Raw genomic sequence first — 17,757 nt, 5'->3', positions numbered from 1 at the left:
AATGAAGAAAAAAAAACATAGGACACAGTCTGTACACATAAAGCACTCTAGCAAACTAAAGCACTTTAGAGGTCTGGAATGTCCCTTTAACACAGTGGTTCCCAAACTTTTCTTTTTTTAATGTGGACAACTGCGATATTTTCAAGTTAATTGGTAATGGTAATAGTAATAATCGGAATATAATCTCAAGCGATGGTACCACAAAGACACTTCTATAAAGTAGTATTGTATGTTAAGGGTAATAGAGTCGCCTCGCCCCCGGCCACACCCCCACTCACACCCCTAACAATAAAGTGTCCATCTTTCTCTATTGAAATGTTGGAGGGTATGCATGCACTGATCGGAAATAATATAGGTGTAATCTTTTGTTCTTTCTCTGCTTATTATCTTTAGACTACGTAGGGAACTGCCTTCTGTTCTCTGTATATTTTGTTGTTAAATGGATGTATGAGAATAAAAAAAAAAGCTGTTTATTTATAAAAATGTTCTTTATTTGTTCATTTTAATAAATATGACTAACCAAAATAACAAAAGCAGATAGTTTAACTGTCATTTATCAATTTTATTTGTAAGAAATCACACGTAATTGTGATTTTCAAATGAACACAGAGATTGAGGACCTGTGGTCAAACGGCAGGCCATGTTTCAGGCACAGAATTAGATCAGTTACGACCATTATGACTATAGCAAACTGTTATTACAGATCAAAGTGAGGTGGAATTATTATAATTACCGTATCTGGGAACTGCCCCAGATTTTTAAATCCTGTGTTTCACACACACTCCTTGCAAGTAAGACCATATAATTAAAATGTGAGACTTATTCATACACCTTAAGTTTTTTTGCATCAACCATCAACCTATATGTAGATCAAAACAGCCAGATTTTGAATATAGTTGAGCTAGACAACAGTTCACTGTTTTCTTCATGTTTTGTGAGTAAACCTGTAAGCATATTTCTAGTTGAGAACACAGAATTGCACTTATAATATAACTTGTTTGCCAGCACTGCCAGCTTGATTTGACAGGCCTTGTTTAGTTTTAGGATCAAATCCAAACTAAAGTAAATAATGATTCAACCTAGAAGTTACCTGGTAATTAACAACTTCAATAGATATTTTCAAGCTGATCTAAGTCCAGGTTATATGTAACTAAATCTCACTATACATTGTTTAAAAATAACATGGTGCTATAATAGCATGTGAGTGCATTGCTTTCCTGAGTAAGAGAAGACGACAAGATATCTATCCCATATTGATTCTCTAGAGCTTTCTTTGGGTTAGGAGGGATTCGCAAAAACTGTAACATTAAAGAATTTTCTTTAAATTCAAATCTGTGATGACCTTAAATCATGTAGATCAGAAACCCTATAAAGCAGCAACGTTTGGACCACAAAATCAAATTTTCTGGATATCTACTACAAGGGTTTTCTGTCTCATACAATATGCTATTTCTGACTGGGATTCCCTAAGGCAAAAGAGTTCTATCAGAAATCGATGATTAGGATTATTTAGAATACATATATGAACCAACTCTGCTCTTAGTATACGGTATATTTGTTACTAGTTAACATGTATCCAGCACTGAACAAGTATCAGATGTAGTCTGTCTCCACTTCCGTGTCGTTTTGCATTCTCAGTTCTTTTCTGTTCAATATTGCACACCATCCTCTCTGCCTTTCAACTTAGTACCATCCCTTCATTAATGTCGGCCTTTCCCTCTGTTCTGTTTGGTCCCTCTTCTGTAGTCCATTTCTGAATTTCAACTTTCCCAGCACCTCTGTTTCAATTCTCTGTTCCATTTCAAAACTTTACTTCCCATTTAATATTTAATTTAATATTACTGTTTGGTTTGGTTGAAGCTGTCATTTACAAAATACCTGTCTCTGTATACAAAATAAAAAACAATTTCATGAGTATGGGAAGGTGTTCTTCTGTTACACAGCTTGCTTCATGTATCTTTCTCTTTAAAGGGAAGAACCCATTATTACATAATTTTTTCATTTAAATAAAACTATGAAGGTAGTATGTCCTGCAATACAGGCATTCAGTGACCAGTATTTCAGTTGATGGTCCCGAGCTGGAGAGATTCTCGAAGATATCTGCCATTGTCAGGAATTTTGCTGCACACCAACATTGTGTCTGGATCTGCTTGGTGGAATGGGAGGTGTCCTCCTAGGTGGGTCTAATTTCTGCAAAATGCAAATGACACGATTATCATTATATATTATTATTCCCCAAAACAAAACAGAAATTATTTTGCTCACTGACCAATATTGTTACTCCAGAATGTAGCATCTGTTTTCTGTACTTTGATTTAAAAGTGGAATTGTCATCTTCCCATATCCTACATTGTCTTAGAAGGAGGAAGTGAGCCAATTACAAGGAAATCATTAGCTAGGCTAGTTTCTTCTACACTTTAATCAGAAAATCTACAAACACACGAAATAAAAAAGAAATAGCCCTACATATAAAGGAACACTGTAGGGTATGTACAGTATTCCTGACCCTATGGTGTTAAAATCACCAATTAGGTGGTTTGCCACTCCTTACCTTATTTCCAGCGCTGCGACGGTCCACCGGTGCTGGCCCTGCCCTGATCCGCCTCCTTGGTTGACATAATCAGAATTGATGATTCCAGCTAACCCAATGCTTTCCCATAGGAAAGCATTGGATTGGCTGAGATCGTCAGGGAGGTGGGGCGGTGGTAATCATTGGCTTGGCCAATCAGCATCCCCTTTATAGAGATGCACTGCATCAATGCATCTCTATGGGGAAAGTTCAGTGTCTCCATACACACTGTGCAGCACCTTCAGAAAGCACCTTCAGTGGCTATCTAAGGAGTAGCCACTGGTTGCTCTAGGGAGCAATGTAAACACTGCCTTTACCCTGAAAAGGCAATGTTTACAGCAAAAATGGTGCAGTGACTGACTAAACTCACCAGAACACCTACACTAAGCTGTAGTTGTTCTAGTGACTATATTGCCCCTTTAATAGTGGTGTAGACAGATGACAACTGGGGTTATTTAGGTACCTACTACTTAACAGGTCCTGATACATAACAATAAGTGATCCCATTTATGACCTTGGTTATTTTGCAATCATTTGTCTTTGTTAGTCTGTTGAGTTTAAATATGTTTAGTTTAGAACATTTTGCCTCAGGGTCAGCGCAAACCAATAATAGGGCACAAGGTCACCCATTGCAACTGGAAGAAAGGGGATTTAGTCTACAGCAAAGGAAATATCTCTGCATGAAGGGGTGGTTTTATCAAAGTTTGTACATATTTAACGATCGCATGAATTCTTGCAAAACCCTAATATTCATGGATTTATATAGGTGGGGTGACAGCTTCTTGATCTGAGGAGAGATCTGACTGCCATTCTGGTGGTGAGAAGTTTTGTTGCAAAATTAACAGCAGAAACAGATGTGAAAAAGGCTGAACTAGATTGAAGGAAGTCTTTCTTCAGACTATGTAACAGCGCTTAAAGATTTCCATGGCTATTTTTTACTTGATCTTTAAGTCTGAACTATCTATATCCGCCTTATCTGTCAAATCAATGTTGGTCTAGATTGCCCTACTTTATCATCTAAATTTGGACGGATAATGCTGAAGCATATTTTTGTATTTTTCAAGCTGCAAGAGAGAGATGGAGCGCCCCTGTTTTATTTTTTGTTTTCAAACCACATAAAAACAATTTAACATAAATTGACAAAGATTCTTTGCACCATCACCACTACAACATGTTACAGTGGCTGTAGTGCATAGAATGTACATTTTATATTAAAATACACATTTTTTAGAGTAGCCAGGTGAACTATTCCTGTCTCCATACAAGTAGGTTACACACACAGTATTAACTGGTAACATACCGTTATCGTTTGCACATTTCAAAAGCTCTAATCTACAGTCTAATTATATATGGAAAATATAATGTTTTAATAATGATTAGATACACATACACAGTGCTATGTACTAATAATAGTATACTATATACTAATAACCATTAAAAAATGCCTTTGATAAATACGTGATCATAGTTTGGCGGTTTGTGTATCACTTACTCTTAGAGGAGGAACTGGAGGTGGTGGAGCTGGCCTACTAGGGGGTGGTATTCTCACTGGATTGGCAATTTTCTTAGCATCACCTAGTGGCTGACTTCTGGTATGACTAGTGGCTGAAGATCTTGTTTTTTCCCTAAGATTAGGATTCAGCGTAATTGGACTCTTTGAACACTGTGTGGAGACATTTCAAATGTTATTCAGCAATCATTGTACACCAACAAAAATATTTAATATTAAACAAAACATTGCTTTATGTATAATTGTATAAAAACAATATTGGTTACTCTTGGAACAAATAAAAATAAAATAATTATTTTCCAGTTTCACCTTATGTTACTGGTTTATTTTCGAAAAATGATAATAGATGAAGAAAATAAATAAAAGTAATGCAGTTATTTGAGAAAGTTGTTCTGTAACTTAGAAATGACTTAACATCAATCAACAAAGCTTAAAAAGTTGTCTCTATGAAGTGTAACTACACTTAAAATTACTGAGCCCTCCTATTGGTAATTAAAGGAACCAAAACAACTTTAGTTTAATGAAGCAGTTTTGGTGTATGGATTATGCCCCAGCAATTCTCTGCCACTTAGGATCGGTTTGTTTATACAGCCTTAGCCATACCCCCCTGCATGTGTCTTACACAGCCTTCCTAAACACTTCCTGTAAAGAGAGATTTAATATTTAAACTTCCTTTATTGCACAGTCTGTTTAATTTAGAGTTTCGGAACGCGTGTTCTGGCAATAGCTTGCTTGACCCAGCCGGTGCCTCCTATGTATGATTAAAGTTTAATATACAGAGAGTTAACAGTAAATTAAGTGAAGATCAGATTGAAAATGAAAGCGTTTTTTTATGCAAGCTGTGTAAGTCACAGGCAGGGGAGGTGTGACTAGGGTTGTATAAACACAGTGATTTAACTCCTAAATGGCAGAAAATTTTGTTGTGAGACAATACAGCATGATATAGACATCAAAACTGCTTTATTAAGCTAAAGTTGTGTTGATGCCTATAGTATCCCTTTCAGTAGGGCATACTATTATAATGCAAAATGAACAAGCATTCTACTCTACAAGCACTGCGACGCTGAGTTAGTTCAACCTTCTATTCTCTAAAGCCAGTCTAACAGCAATATCTAAGGCATTCAATTCTATTGAATTCTTCTAATTTTTAATGAGTAAGAAATTCCATTCTACAGAGCCGTGCTATGGTTAATTGCGCAGGATGTAACATTTTAGGGCCATGCAACTCCTAATGAGGGCATATAATTCTAAAACACAACTGTATCATGTGTTTTCCTGTGCTTCTTAAACCAGCACTAAAGACCACACCAATGTTAATAATACGCTAATTTCAGTGTGAATCTCAATTAGCGTTTTTTGAGTAAGACTGCATTATGTAACCTTACCTTGGCAGTATTTACCTACACAAAGATAGTACTTGAGTATCTGCTCTTACAATATTTATTTGTATACAATTTCACACCTCATTTTCTCTGTTTGACCACAGTTTTTGGAACGTACTGTTTTTTCTGCAGGCTTCTGTCTGATGTTTGTATCCAACATGTTTTTTTCTTGGCTGCCACTGTAAATTCAACGTTAAGAGCAATATTTAGCTTGACTGTATTATCGAAGATTACTAGATTAAAATGTAATTAGTAGGGCTGATGTCACCTTAAACCTTTATTTTAAAAGTTAAAATGGAGTTATGTCTGGTGTCCAGCTGAACATATATAACAATGGTATGGAGAAGTTATGGTGATATATTTACGTTTTTAATTAATACATGCACAGGGTTTTTACTCTCCTTTAAGATGTTGTAAAACTAACTTTCATGTATGGATACATTGATTGTGAAGATATTTCCTGTCTGATTCTTGCCTTCCCTCCCATGGCCACAAGAGGTAGGAGAAGAGGGGCTTTAGCGACCTTCCTGTGTAGTGTGTTAAATGGGGGGCAGTGTATTAGAGTGGTGGGAGGGGGGCAGTGTGTTAAATTAGGGGAGGGAGGGGGCAGTGTATTAAATTAGATTGTGGGAGTGGGGGCAGTGTGTTAAATTGGGCATGGAGGGCAGTGTATTAGATTAGAGGAGAGAGTGGGCAGTGTATTAAATTGGGGAAGGGAGGGCAGTGTATTTAATTAGAGCGGAGGAATGAGGGGCAGTGTATTAGATTGGGTGGAGGGGGCAGTGTATTAGATTGGATTTAGGGAAATGTATTGATTTAGGTGCAGTGTATTGGATTTGGGGTAAATGTATTGGATTTGGGGGCAGTGTATTAGAATGGGGGGGCAGTGTATTAGATTGGGTCTGCATGGAGGCGCTGAACGCTCCCTATGGAGATGCTGATTGGCCGCGCAAGGTGGGTATATTTTGACCATACTACACCCACATTCCAAAAACTTGCTCTTTACTCTTGCTTAACCCCTTAATGACCAAACTTCTGGACTAAAAGGGAATCATGACATGTCACATGTCATGTGTCCTTAAAGGGAAACTCCAGTGCCAGAAAAACGATCCGTTTTTCTGGCACTGGAGGGTCCCTCTCCCTCCCACCCACCAATCCCCGGTTACTGAAGGGGTGAAAACCCCTTCAGTGACTTACCTGGGACAGCGGCGATGTCCCTCGCCGCTGTCTCCGCCTCCGCGACGCTCCTCCTAGTGATTACGTCGGCCGGTGGGCGAGACTAATCTCGCTCACCGGGCGAGGAGACCTAATGCGCATGCGCGGAAATTCCGCGCATGCGCATTACGTCTCCCCATAGGAAAGCATTGAAAAATCATTTCAATGCTTTCCTATGGGGTTTTGAGCGATGCTGGAGGTCCTCACACAGCGTGAGGACGTCCAGCGACGCTCTAGCACAGGAAACCTGTGCTAGAACCCAGGAAGTGACCTCTAGTGGCTGTCTAATAGACAGCCACTAGAGGTGGAGTTAACCCTGCAATGTAAATATTGCAGTTTATGAAAAACTGCAATAATTACAGTTGCAGGGTTAAGGGTAGTGGGAGTTGGCACCCAGACCACTCCAATGAGCAGAAGTGGTCTGGGTGCCTGGAGTGTCCCTTTAAGGGGTTAAAGGGACACTATAGTCATCTGAACAACTTCAGCTTAATGGGGTTGTACAGGTGAGTACAATAGCTCCCTGCAGCCCTTTTCATGTAAACACTGTATTTTCAGAGAAAATACAGTGTTTACCTTGGAAGCTAGGAACAACTCCAGTGGCAGTGACTCAGACGGCCACCAGAGGGATTTCCGAAGTAAGTGCTGCCTAATTCGAATTCATCACGTTTGACGTCTTCACGCTTGGCTGAAGACATCAAACGTGCTATCAGGACACAGGAGCGGCTCTGGCTGACAGGCAGGAGACTGGAGGCTGAGCAAGAGGATCCAAACCGTAAGTAAACTTATTTTGTGAGTGTGAGTGAGGGTGAGTGAGTGTGGGGGAGTGAGTGTGGGTGAGGGTGAGAGGGTGAGAGAGTGAGTGTGGGTGAATGAGTAAGTGTGGGTGAGAGAGTGAGTGTGGGTGAATGAGTGTGGGTGAATGAGTGAGTGTGGGTGAGAGAGTGAGTGTGGGTGAGAGAATGAGTGTGGGTGAGAGAGTGAGTGTGGGTGAATGAGTGTGGGTGAATGAGTGAGTGTGGGTGAGAGAGTGAGTGTGGGTGAGAGAATGAGTGTGGGTGAGAGAGTGAGTGTGGGTGAGAGAGTGAGTGTGGGTGAGAGAATGAGTGTGGGTGAGAGAGTGAGTGTGGGTGAGAGAGTGAGTGTGGGTGAGAGAGTGTGGGTGGGTGAGAGAGTGTGGGTGGGTGAGAGTGTGGGTGTGAATGTGAGAGTGAGAGTGTGTGTGAGAGAGAGTGTAAGAGAGAGTGTGAGCGAGAGTAAGAGAAATAGATAGAGATAGATAGAGAGATGGATAGAATTAGATAGCTAGAATTAGATAGATAGAAAAAAATAGATAGAAATAGATAGATAGATAGATAGATAGATAGAGTGTGTGTGTGTATGTTTAACAATTTTTATTTTCAATGTGTGTGTTTGTGTACAAACAATATATATATATAGATATCTATATATATAGTGTTTATATACTATATACATTGGGCTGGAGGGCTGCGCTAGGAGGGGGCCGAGCATGGACAGTGTGGTAGAGCGCTCAGTGTTCATTCATAGTGTGGCATTCAATGCTGCTCTTTGAAGAACGCGATTGGTGCAGCGCGAAGCACCAAGAGAAGCGTCTGATTGAGCCCTGCTACTTCGTCATTTTGACGAAAAAGGGGGCGCTGCCTGCAGAGGATCTTGGTGCTGGAACGGAGGTAAGTTTAAACTATAATAAGGACTTGAAAATATTTTTTATTAAGGGGAAGTTAATATAAAAGCGAGAAAGAAGGCTAGGGGACCTGTCTTTTTTGCTTTTATATGTTGACTATAGTGCTCCTTTAAGCATCACATTACATCTAATTAGAATATAATTATTTAGTCACCACCAGAAGTGAGGTCACCATAACTAGTGAAAATTCAGCCCTGTAGAGTAGAAATTAACCTCTAGCGAGTTCAACATGGACCACTCAGGCTTTCAGTGGTGACCAACGTTTAGACCCCAATAGTAGTATGGAGGTTAGTATTGAGCCCTGTTTTGATTCCCACTTATATGTTACTGTTCATACTGAGAGGTTTACAGTACAGTAAATAGGTAAGTAAATACCTTTTGGACAAGGAACAGGCTTCAGATGAATGATCCGACTTGCCTAAACTACTCTCAGATCTGTGTTTATAAAGATACACACATAGAGAAAATGCCATTCCAGCCAGTAATGCTATTGGAATCAATATCCAGAACACAATAGACGAACCTGTAAGAAACAAATAAAGAATTGAGGTCCACCATATTTAACAACATTCCATGCCATAAATATACTCACTTTCAGGAGGTACAGGACCACTGTCAATACTCCCGCCATAGCCTGTCTGGTTACAATACGGGGGCTGCCAGCCAGCCAAACAGTGGCAGTTCCGGTTATTGTTACAAACCTGAAAATGAAAATGTAATTTAAAAAAAAAAGGGCACTATACCAAGGCTTGAAATTCCCACTTGCCAAAAGCCACGAGTGAAAATTTAGCCTGATGACTAAAAATTGTCATGGACTATCTAGACAAGTAACTTTTAAAGCCTGGTTAGTAGTGTATTACTTGATATTTTAAGTCAAGACTATAATATTAAAAAGTTGGTTCTGCTTCAATAGGCATTTTAATATTTTTTTCCATAATATTAAATTCACCACTAACGGCATGTTTCCTGGCAGGCACAACATTTATATCTATACTGCTAACAGCTGGAAAATAGGAGAAACATATTTAAAAGAGTGGTGTTGCACATTCTGACCGGTAGATGTTGCTAAGCAGGAAAGAAAACTTGCTTCTAAGATTGCACATAATGAAAAGGTTTCAGCCAGAGCATGTACTGTGTGCGAGCACAATATAATAGCATAAAAAATAATAAACTGGGAAGAATGCATTTAAAAAATGCAATCAAAGTTTGTGTAGGTTTATAAATTATTATTACTCAACTCAATTGTACTGATTTTATCCATCTCGGAAGAATGAAAGGTTTAAATGAAACTACCAAGAAGTTTGGGATTGTAAAACAGAAACTGGAGCAGTAAGTACCAACTTGGGCAGATCCTTTATTCCAAATTCTATTTTCTTCACCTTGTGTTGTCTCTACCCCATCGACGCACCTGCAGGTTTTTTTTGCAATCTCCCTCACACTACAGAGTCTATGCTCTCTTCTTCCCCTTCCCGTGCATTTACCCTTTTCCACACAGAAACTTGTGTTATTTTCTTCATCTGCAGAGTCTGCTGTATTTGTAACTTCCTTTTTTTTCTTTAAAGGTTTTAGCTTTTTTGTGGAGTGTAGAACATTACAAATTCCATGTTCCCATTTATATGTATGGATACAAATACAAAAAAGAAAAGTCCTGCGCTCACTCCCATCACTCCTGGGCAGCAGCAACGACCACAGTGCACATCAGCCCCAATACATACAGTGAAAACCAAAGAAAAAAGTTACTTGCACTCTCTCCGAAATCCCTATGTATATATATAAACAAATGGAGGTCATTTAGTTACTCCAATGGCTATTGGAGGGAATGCCCACCTGCCAACGTCAAGGCAGACCCCTCTGGGCGCTCTGCCTTGACCGGATGTCTAATGTGTTAAAAAGAACAGTTGGCCATTTGCTATGCTCTACCATGAGAAGTCTGGAAAGTTGGTGTATAATGAGAGGATTGATTGTCAAGGGTCTACATTCACGTCCTTATATGGTCCGGGTTTTACCTAAAAAGTCTGACGTCATTAAGGTCCTAGCTATATAGAATAGTGAGAAAATAAAAGAACAGAATCCCAGACATCCACTGCCAACAGAGGTGGTGTATGAGAAAGAGTACAAACTAAAATAGTATATAGTGGAAAAACCAAAATAAACGAGAAACCTTTATTAAGACTAAAACATAGAGTCACTATCTAACTAGGGGTCCTAAATAGGAAAACAGTGTCTGAATGCCGGGTAGAGGGTAGCCCTAAAGGACAGATAAGAGGCACAAAAGTAACTCCACTCTGGTTATAAATCCTGCTAATATACAGGCACTATCAAAGGTAGATGGAGACACAAGGGAATTGTCTGCATATCACTCAGAAGCAATGAAACCGCTCATCCAGCAGTAATTGTAAATAAAGAGCTGAGTATACAAAGAGCAGGATTACTCCAATACCAATATTGCTAGAAAATCAATAATAGGTACCCATCATACTCCACAAGAATTGTTGTCTGGCTGTTTTCTGACTTTGAAGACTATCTCTCTAATTTTCTTTATTTAACATCTGCTGTTGAATATCCATCATCTTGTAACATGCTTTGTTGTTTTAATATATATTAGTAATTGTTAGCAGAATAAACCTAAAAAAAAGTCTGAAGCATACTGATATTTCTATTTTTATTTTTATTCTTTATTTTTATTGTGCATGAGATAGCATATCAGTTGGCGGTGCCACAACAGCGTGGTACACATCCAGTAACACAGGTTTTTCACATTGATGTCATTGATATATGAGCACATTTTTTATATTCGTGTGATGGTACTCAAGCTAGGTACATGCATCTAATGGTAAATCATCAGAGTGGCAAGCAGTAACCTCGGTATGCTCATCGTAGTGTGCGGTGTGAGAGTGACTATGAGGTATCGTAAGGAAGCGTAGGTGTATATTGCATGACTTGTCTGGTTAATGTTGGGTATGTAACTATTTAGTATAGGCATTAGAATGGTTTACTATGTTGTCTGAGGGTTATGCTGAGCCTATTGTGAATAAGAGACGACATATCTGAGAATTAGTAATTGTTTAAGGCCTTAGCTTTCTTGCATATGTGTTTGAGTCTAGTTATTTTACACATACTAGTGCTACGAATTGTGTTACTATTGTTTTTAATGAGGAAGACTGGAGGTGGATTGCTATGTGATAATTTTTACACCTCCCTGCAAGATAGAGTGGGTCTCGGTTTAGCGGGCATTGAGTGGAGGTGGGGGGGGGAGTGAGGGGAATCGTCCTTATGGGACGTTTGGTGCTTACTAAACAGGTGCCAAACAAAACAGACAGTGATTAACAAAAGGAAATGATGAAAAAGAAATAGTCACAGAAATGGTGAGCCTGTCGGGGCTCGGTACCCCTCTGGTGTCAGGTACATGTGAGAGATGTGCGCCTCAAGAAGTTGCCGAGGGGCGGGGCCTGACCATCATGGCGGGGAGACGTGTCTTACACGAGCTCCTGCTTAAATCCTGACAAAATAAGCGAAGATCGTCTCACCCAGTCGCGACACACGGCATTGCCAGACACCCTCCTGTCACCCATGATAGAGGGCACTCGATGGGATCCTGTGCAGCCCGATTGGGGCCAGCTGAAGATCCAAATGACATTGCGGCCTGGTGTTCAACGGGCGGGGGAGGCGGCCGCTCCCCAGACCTGGAGGCACCCTGAAGCTGCTCACAGTACAAGCCAGCCCTGCTACCCCCCCCTTGGACCGGCGGGGGTGATCCCGGTCCACCCTAGGGGGGCGACCCCAAGCTTGAGGAGAGATGGAACACTGCCAAAGCCAGCGAATGGAGGCCTCTCTAAGATGGCGGACACAACATGTGCCGACCACCCCAGCGACTCCCCACAAGATATTGTCACACGAATCAACTACCACTTTGAGACCTTCTGGATGAAGCTAGCGGGTATACTGAAACAAAGTGCTCCACAACAGCCACCCACTACCACAAAGCAAGCAACGCTCACCTACTCCCATCACACGAACCGGCAGCCGCACAGCCGCCCAGCACTCCTACCCGCTCGAGCAGGGCGCCAACGCAAACATGCCCTCCCCTCCCACCGATACTACACTGCACAAAGGTCCGACGGGGACCGACTCCGCGCTCCCAGACCACACTATCAAAAGAGTCACACGTCGCAGCAACACCTGCAGCCGCGGTCGGGACCTGGTGGGGAGTGGAGATGCAAAGGGCTGCGGAGATCAGGGCACACTGATAAGGAGAAGAATGCACTGACAAGACTCACCTCGCCCAAGAACAGAGCGACGCAAGTCCGAGGATGGAGAAGGTCGGACACAGGGCCCAGAATGACGGCAACACCTGGTCTGTCAGCTACCGACCCGCGACCACGACATGGGCCGCCTTCTGAGTACACGAAGAGACCAAGACCAGGATCTACAAAGGCACCCGAACAGGACAGTGGTATGCCTCGTGCGGGTGTGGGCTGACTGGGACTCTAGAAGCCATAAATGAGTCACCCACCTTGCCTCGCATAGACTCTGACTTCCATATGGCAAATTTAATGTTTTTATATGCATTTGGTGTTACTTTTATACCCCTATGCTCCTGAGTTATGCTTAACGTTTATCTGGTTTGCCCACCTTACAATTCAGTTATCCTAGCTAATAGTAAAGGCACGCCTTATTAAAGACTCCAGGATCGGGGCCCTCCCTCCTGGCGGTAAATTCCCAACCCCTTCGCTATGCCCACTGACTGCCTGCTGCAAAAGCCTCGCTGTGGCACCCCTAGAGCTGCACTGGCACCTGAGGAAATAGCAAATCTCACTCCATCTTAGCTCCTTCCCCATAGTGCGGCAGCATGCTATTTCTATTCATGTCAAATCGAAAATTGCCAGACCAGAAAACCTGCTTAGCGCTATTGATACTCTCATAAGGTTCATAACCTGTGAATATTAGAAATCTACTAATATTGTTGAATAGCTCATTCTCATTTGTGTTAAAGATTGTTAGCGTACTTACCTTACAAAAAACTATTGACCCAAAGCATGGTTTCAAACTATAATATAAAAAAAAAAAAAGTGCTGTTTTACATGCCACGCTATGTACCGCTTTATTACCGCTTGCAACTGCCATCGTGGCTTTGCAGGCCTGTTTGTTACTTCAAGCACACGAAAAATAAAGATTTTAAAAAAAAAAGAAGTTGCCGAAGCGTAGGCTCCGCGTGGGTCTCGACGCGGGACAAACGGAATGCTTCCTGCAGGGTCCCATGTGTGTGCTTGTGTGGTCGCTCTTCGAGTCCCATTACTCTGCAAAGCGTCCCGTGGTAGGCCAAGGGTATCTAGAAGCGCCGATGCCTCCTGTATGTCTTGGACTGGGTGGACGGAGTCTCTGTGTTGCACTTGGAGCGTGCAGGACCTCCACCTGTATTGGATTTGACAGTTCCATAGGAGAGTGGTAAACCCCTGCAGAGACCTCCTCCATTGTAGGGTGCTCCTAGAGAGGTCGGCATAAAAAGTTAATGACATGCCTTCAAATGCATATGGGGACTGACCCTTAAAGGCTTCTTGTATCTCTGGGTGCCTCTTCTGGGGCCCTCCTGGGTTTCGGAATCCAGAATACCCCATCTACCACAATTTGCCTGGCTTGTTTTGGAGGCAGCAATGCTCCCAGTAGCCTTCTTGAGAGGTGCGGTAACTCTGCCGTCGGTACCTCCTCTGGGATACCTTTTATTTTAAGGTTTGTGTCGTCTTGCGTCTTCAGCGGTCGCCAGTTTCTGTTCTACCCCAGCCTGTTGCCTTTTCAGCATTTGTACCTCTTGTTCCAGAGAGGATATTCTCTGATCGTGGTCCATTGTGGAAGCCTCCATAGCTCCCAGTCGGCCCACCAGGCCTGTGAGGTCCTGTCTCAGTGCGGCCACATCAGCCTGGAGGATTTTTTGAAACCTGTAGGCTGGCAGGGTAAGCTCCAATTGCCTGTATGAGAGGGTCTCTGTGGTGGCATGTCTGCCGTTCCGATGAATTGCGACATCTCTTCCGAGGAGTCGGAGTATTCATCCAGCTCCGCGCCCATTTTGGGCCCAATCGCACCATGCGCCTGTTTGAAGAGCTCGCCTATATTCATCCCGTGTTTGGGTTTATGTGCCTTCTGCTTTTTAGAATTTCGACCCATGGTGGCTCTGGTCGTTCTGGAGCGTCTAGTTTCTCGAATTGTAGGGGTTTTATTCCAGTTATATCGCCTATTTACGCCGTTTATCTCGGAGCTCCGAGAATGTGCGTCTGATCGCTTTGGCTGCTCGGCTCCGCCCCCCCGCATACTGATGTTTTTAACTGACAAACAGAAGAATTATAATATATATGTAAACTAACATCATGACGACGCACCCAACAAGAAGAAGAAAGAACAGAAATCTTTATTATAAGAAAAAAGTGGGTTTTTTTTTAACACAGAGTGGTTGGTTTGTGATTTTACGTGTATGTATTGTTTGATTTCTGTATAAATATTTTCTGTGATATCTGTTTATGGTAGAGAGCCAGGAGTTTGTCAGTCAACATCTGTACAGATATGTTGTATATATTGGTCAATCTTACCCCATTCCCATTGCATTTCTTTTCACATTCTTCAACCTGCAGGAAAGATGTGTTTCTGCACTGCCCATCAAAACAAATCTAAATGGAAACAGAACATGGATTATTAATATTCAGAGAGCACTAACATATTATGTAGCATTGGACATCATTTTGGAGAATCATTAAAACTTATGGAATCCGTATTAAAAGCCCAGCTTGTTAGACTGTACAGGTTATATTATACCACCTGGGAGATTTCCTTTAAAAAAGTTAACTTTTTACAGTCAAATTGGATCTGTAATCTACACAGCATGGAAGAATATTATTAATATGTTTTGGAGGTAACCGATAGAATAAAGCTAAGTAGGGCATTATTCTATTTTACACTAAAAATGGTTGGAGAAACTCAATAATAAGGTGTTTTCTGGAGTGTAGTTCATGCCCCATTCTTCTTTAGGAGTTAAATCACTTTGCTTATATAGCCTTAGCCACACATTCCCTGGCTCACATCTTCCTACACACACCCTGAAAAAGAATTCCAGATTTTGTAGCTTCAGTTTTTGCACATTTTATTTAATTTATAATTTCTTATATTCTTCTCTTTTAATTACATGATATGGTCTGCAATGTCACTTATGTGTGATTAAAGGGACACTATAGTCACCAAAACAACGTTAGATTAATGAAGCAGTTTTGGTGTAAAGACCATGTCCCTGCAGTCTCAATGCTTAATTATCTGCCATTTAGGAGTTAAATCGCTTTGTTTATTAACCCTAATCACACCTCCCTGCATAAGAGTCCCTGTAAAGAGTCATCTAAAGTTTATCCTTTCTTTATTGCAAGTTCTGTTTAATTTAGATTTTCTTACCCCCTGTTATATTAATAGCTTGCTAGTACCTGCAAGAGTCTTGTTTAAGGTAAATTACATCTGATTGAAAGTGAAACCAGTTTTTTTTTCATGTGTCAGTCAGAGCCAGGGGATGTGTGACAAGGCCTGCATAAACAGAAACTAAGTGATTTAACTCCTAAATGGCAGTGAATTGAACAGTGAAATCTGAGAGGCATGAGCTCTACACTAAAACTGCTTCATTCAGCTAAAGTTGTTCTGGTGACTATAGTGTTCCTTTAAAGTTCAGTTTGTAGAGCAGGAGAATCAGGTTTTTTAACCTGTTAAATGACACAAGAACCAACTAGAAAGGGCGCTTGTCTGGATATGGATATAACAAACAATGTTGATCTTTTGACTACCAATCAAGTAGGGGAGCACTTAGGAAATAGTAATCCCAATACGGAATCATTTGAAATAAATGTAAAAAATCCAAAGTGCATAGGGTATACTATAACATAGTTTTTAAAATGCTAATTTCAATAAGATAAGGGCAGCTTTACTACGCATTGACTGGCATAAACTCTTTAGTTAAAAAAAATGTGATGTATAAATAGGGGCATTCATTCTAGGGATGAAAATATAATTTTGTCTCTTTATAAATCACTGGTTAGACCACACCTTGAATATGCTGTGCAATTGTGGGCACCTGTTCTAAAGAAGGATATTATGGCACTAAAAAAAGTGCAGAAGCGGGCTACAAAATATATAAAAAGAATGGAACATTTTGGTTATGAAGAAAGGTTAACAAATTGCAATATCGTTAGTTTAGAAAAATGATAGCATTATATAAATATATATTGGGGGCCAATGTAAATCATTGTCTGGAAATGTATTCATAAACAGGACTATAGATAGGAGACAAGTTCACACATTTTTCTGAATCTGTTGCAAAATCGAAAGAGCTTCATGCTGGTTTTTTTTTTTTTTGCCTTCTTTTGGATCAACAGCAAAAACAGATGTGAGAAGGCTGAACTTGATGGACACATGTTTCTTTTTACCTATGTAACTATGTATATATGAGATCAGGGGCGTCTCTCTAATTAAGTGGTTAGGCAGCCACCTAAACCGCCTGAGGGCAGACTGTGTCGGGTCCTCGGGAGGGGGCCCGGCAGCTTGCTCAGTATGCCGCCGGGTGCGAGGCCCCTCCTGTCTGCCCGGCCAGCCATCAGAGAGCAGTGAGCAGAGCTGCAGACCCTGTGTCTTGCCGAGAACTGGCCAATCAGAGCGTTGCCGAAGGTTACCATGGCAACGCTTTGACTGGGTCTCGCGAGATTCATGGTCCGCAGCTCCAGAGGTAATGCCCACCGGACCACCAGGGATCCCACACTGGACCACCAGGGAATAAATGTATTTAGTAATAGTAGCCCCCACTCTCACATCACCCCCCCTCACCATCACCCCCCTCCATCTCAATATCACCCCCCCTCACATCACCCTCCACCTCTCACCATCACACCCCCTCCCTATCACCCCCCTCCCTCGCCATCACCCCCTCCCTCTCAATATCACTCCCTCACCATCACCCCCACCTCTCAATATCACCCTCCTCCCTCACCATCACACCCCCCTCTCACCATCACCCCCTTCTCACCATCACCCTCTCCCCATCACCCTCCCCCTCACCATCACCGTCCCCTCCATCTCACCATCACCGTCCCCTCCCTCTCACCATCACCCTCCCCTCCCTCTCACCATCACCCCCTCTCCCTCTCACCATCACTCCCTCTCTCCCTGTCACCATCACTCCCTCTCTCCCTGTCACCATCACTCCCTCTCTCCCTGTCACCATCACTCCCTCTCACCATCACCTTCCCCTCCCTCTCACCATCACCCCCTCTCACCATCACCCCCTCTCCCTCTCATCATCACCCTCCCCTCCCTCTCACCATCACCCCACCCCTCCCTCACCCCATCACCTACTCACACACAGGAT

The 17,757-nt window shown here is 41.8% G+C and overlaps 1 protein-coding gene across 2 annotated transcripts in view; it reads right to left on the bottom strand.

Moving 5' to 3' along the window:
• Positions 1–541: 541 nt before the first annotated feature.
• Positions 542–17,757, bottom strand: part of ADAM19 (ADAM metallopeptidase domain 19) — a 100,838-nt gene continuing 83,622 nt past the window's right edge. For both annotated transcript variants that reach the window (XM_063447755.1, XM_063447756.1), the window contains 6 exons: positions 14,957–15,034; positions 8,971–9,079; positions 8,754–8,901; positions 5,580–5,640; positions 4,062–4,232; positions 542–2,190 (listed from right to left, as the gene is read on the bottom strand). In XM_063447755.1, the coding sequence (XP_063303825.1) occupies positions 2,110–2,190; positions 4,062–4,232; positions 5,580–5,640; positions 8,754–8,901; positions 8,971–9,079; positions 14,957–15,034 (648 nt within the window). In that variant the 3' untranslated portion in view covers positions 542–2,109. The remainder of the gene's footprint in view (positions 2,191–4,061; positions 4,233–5,579; positions 5,641–8,753; positions 8,902–8,970; positions 9,080–14,956; positions 15,035–17,757) is intronic.

This window comes from Pelobates fuscus, chromosome 3, assembly GCF_036172605.1.
Source record: "Pelobates fuscus isolate aPelFus1 chromosome 3, aPelFus1.pri, whole genome shotgun sequence".
NCBI classification, from domain to species: domain Eukaryota; kingdom Metazoa; phylum Chordata; class Amphibia; order Anura; family Pelobatidae; genus Pelobates; species Pelobates fuscus.
This window is presented reverse-complemented; position numbering and strand designations above follow the sequence as displayed.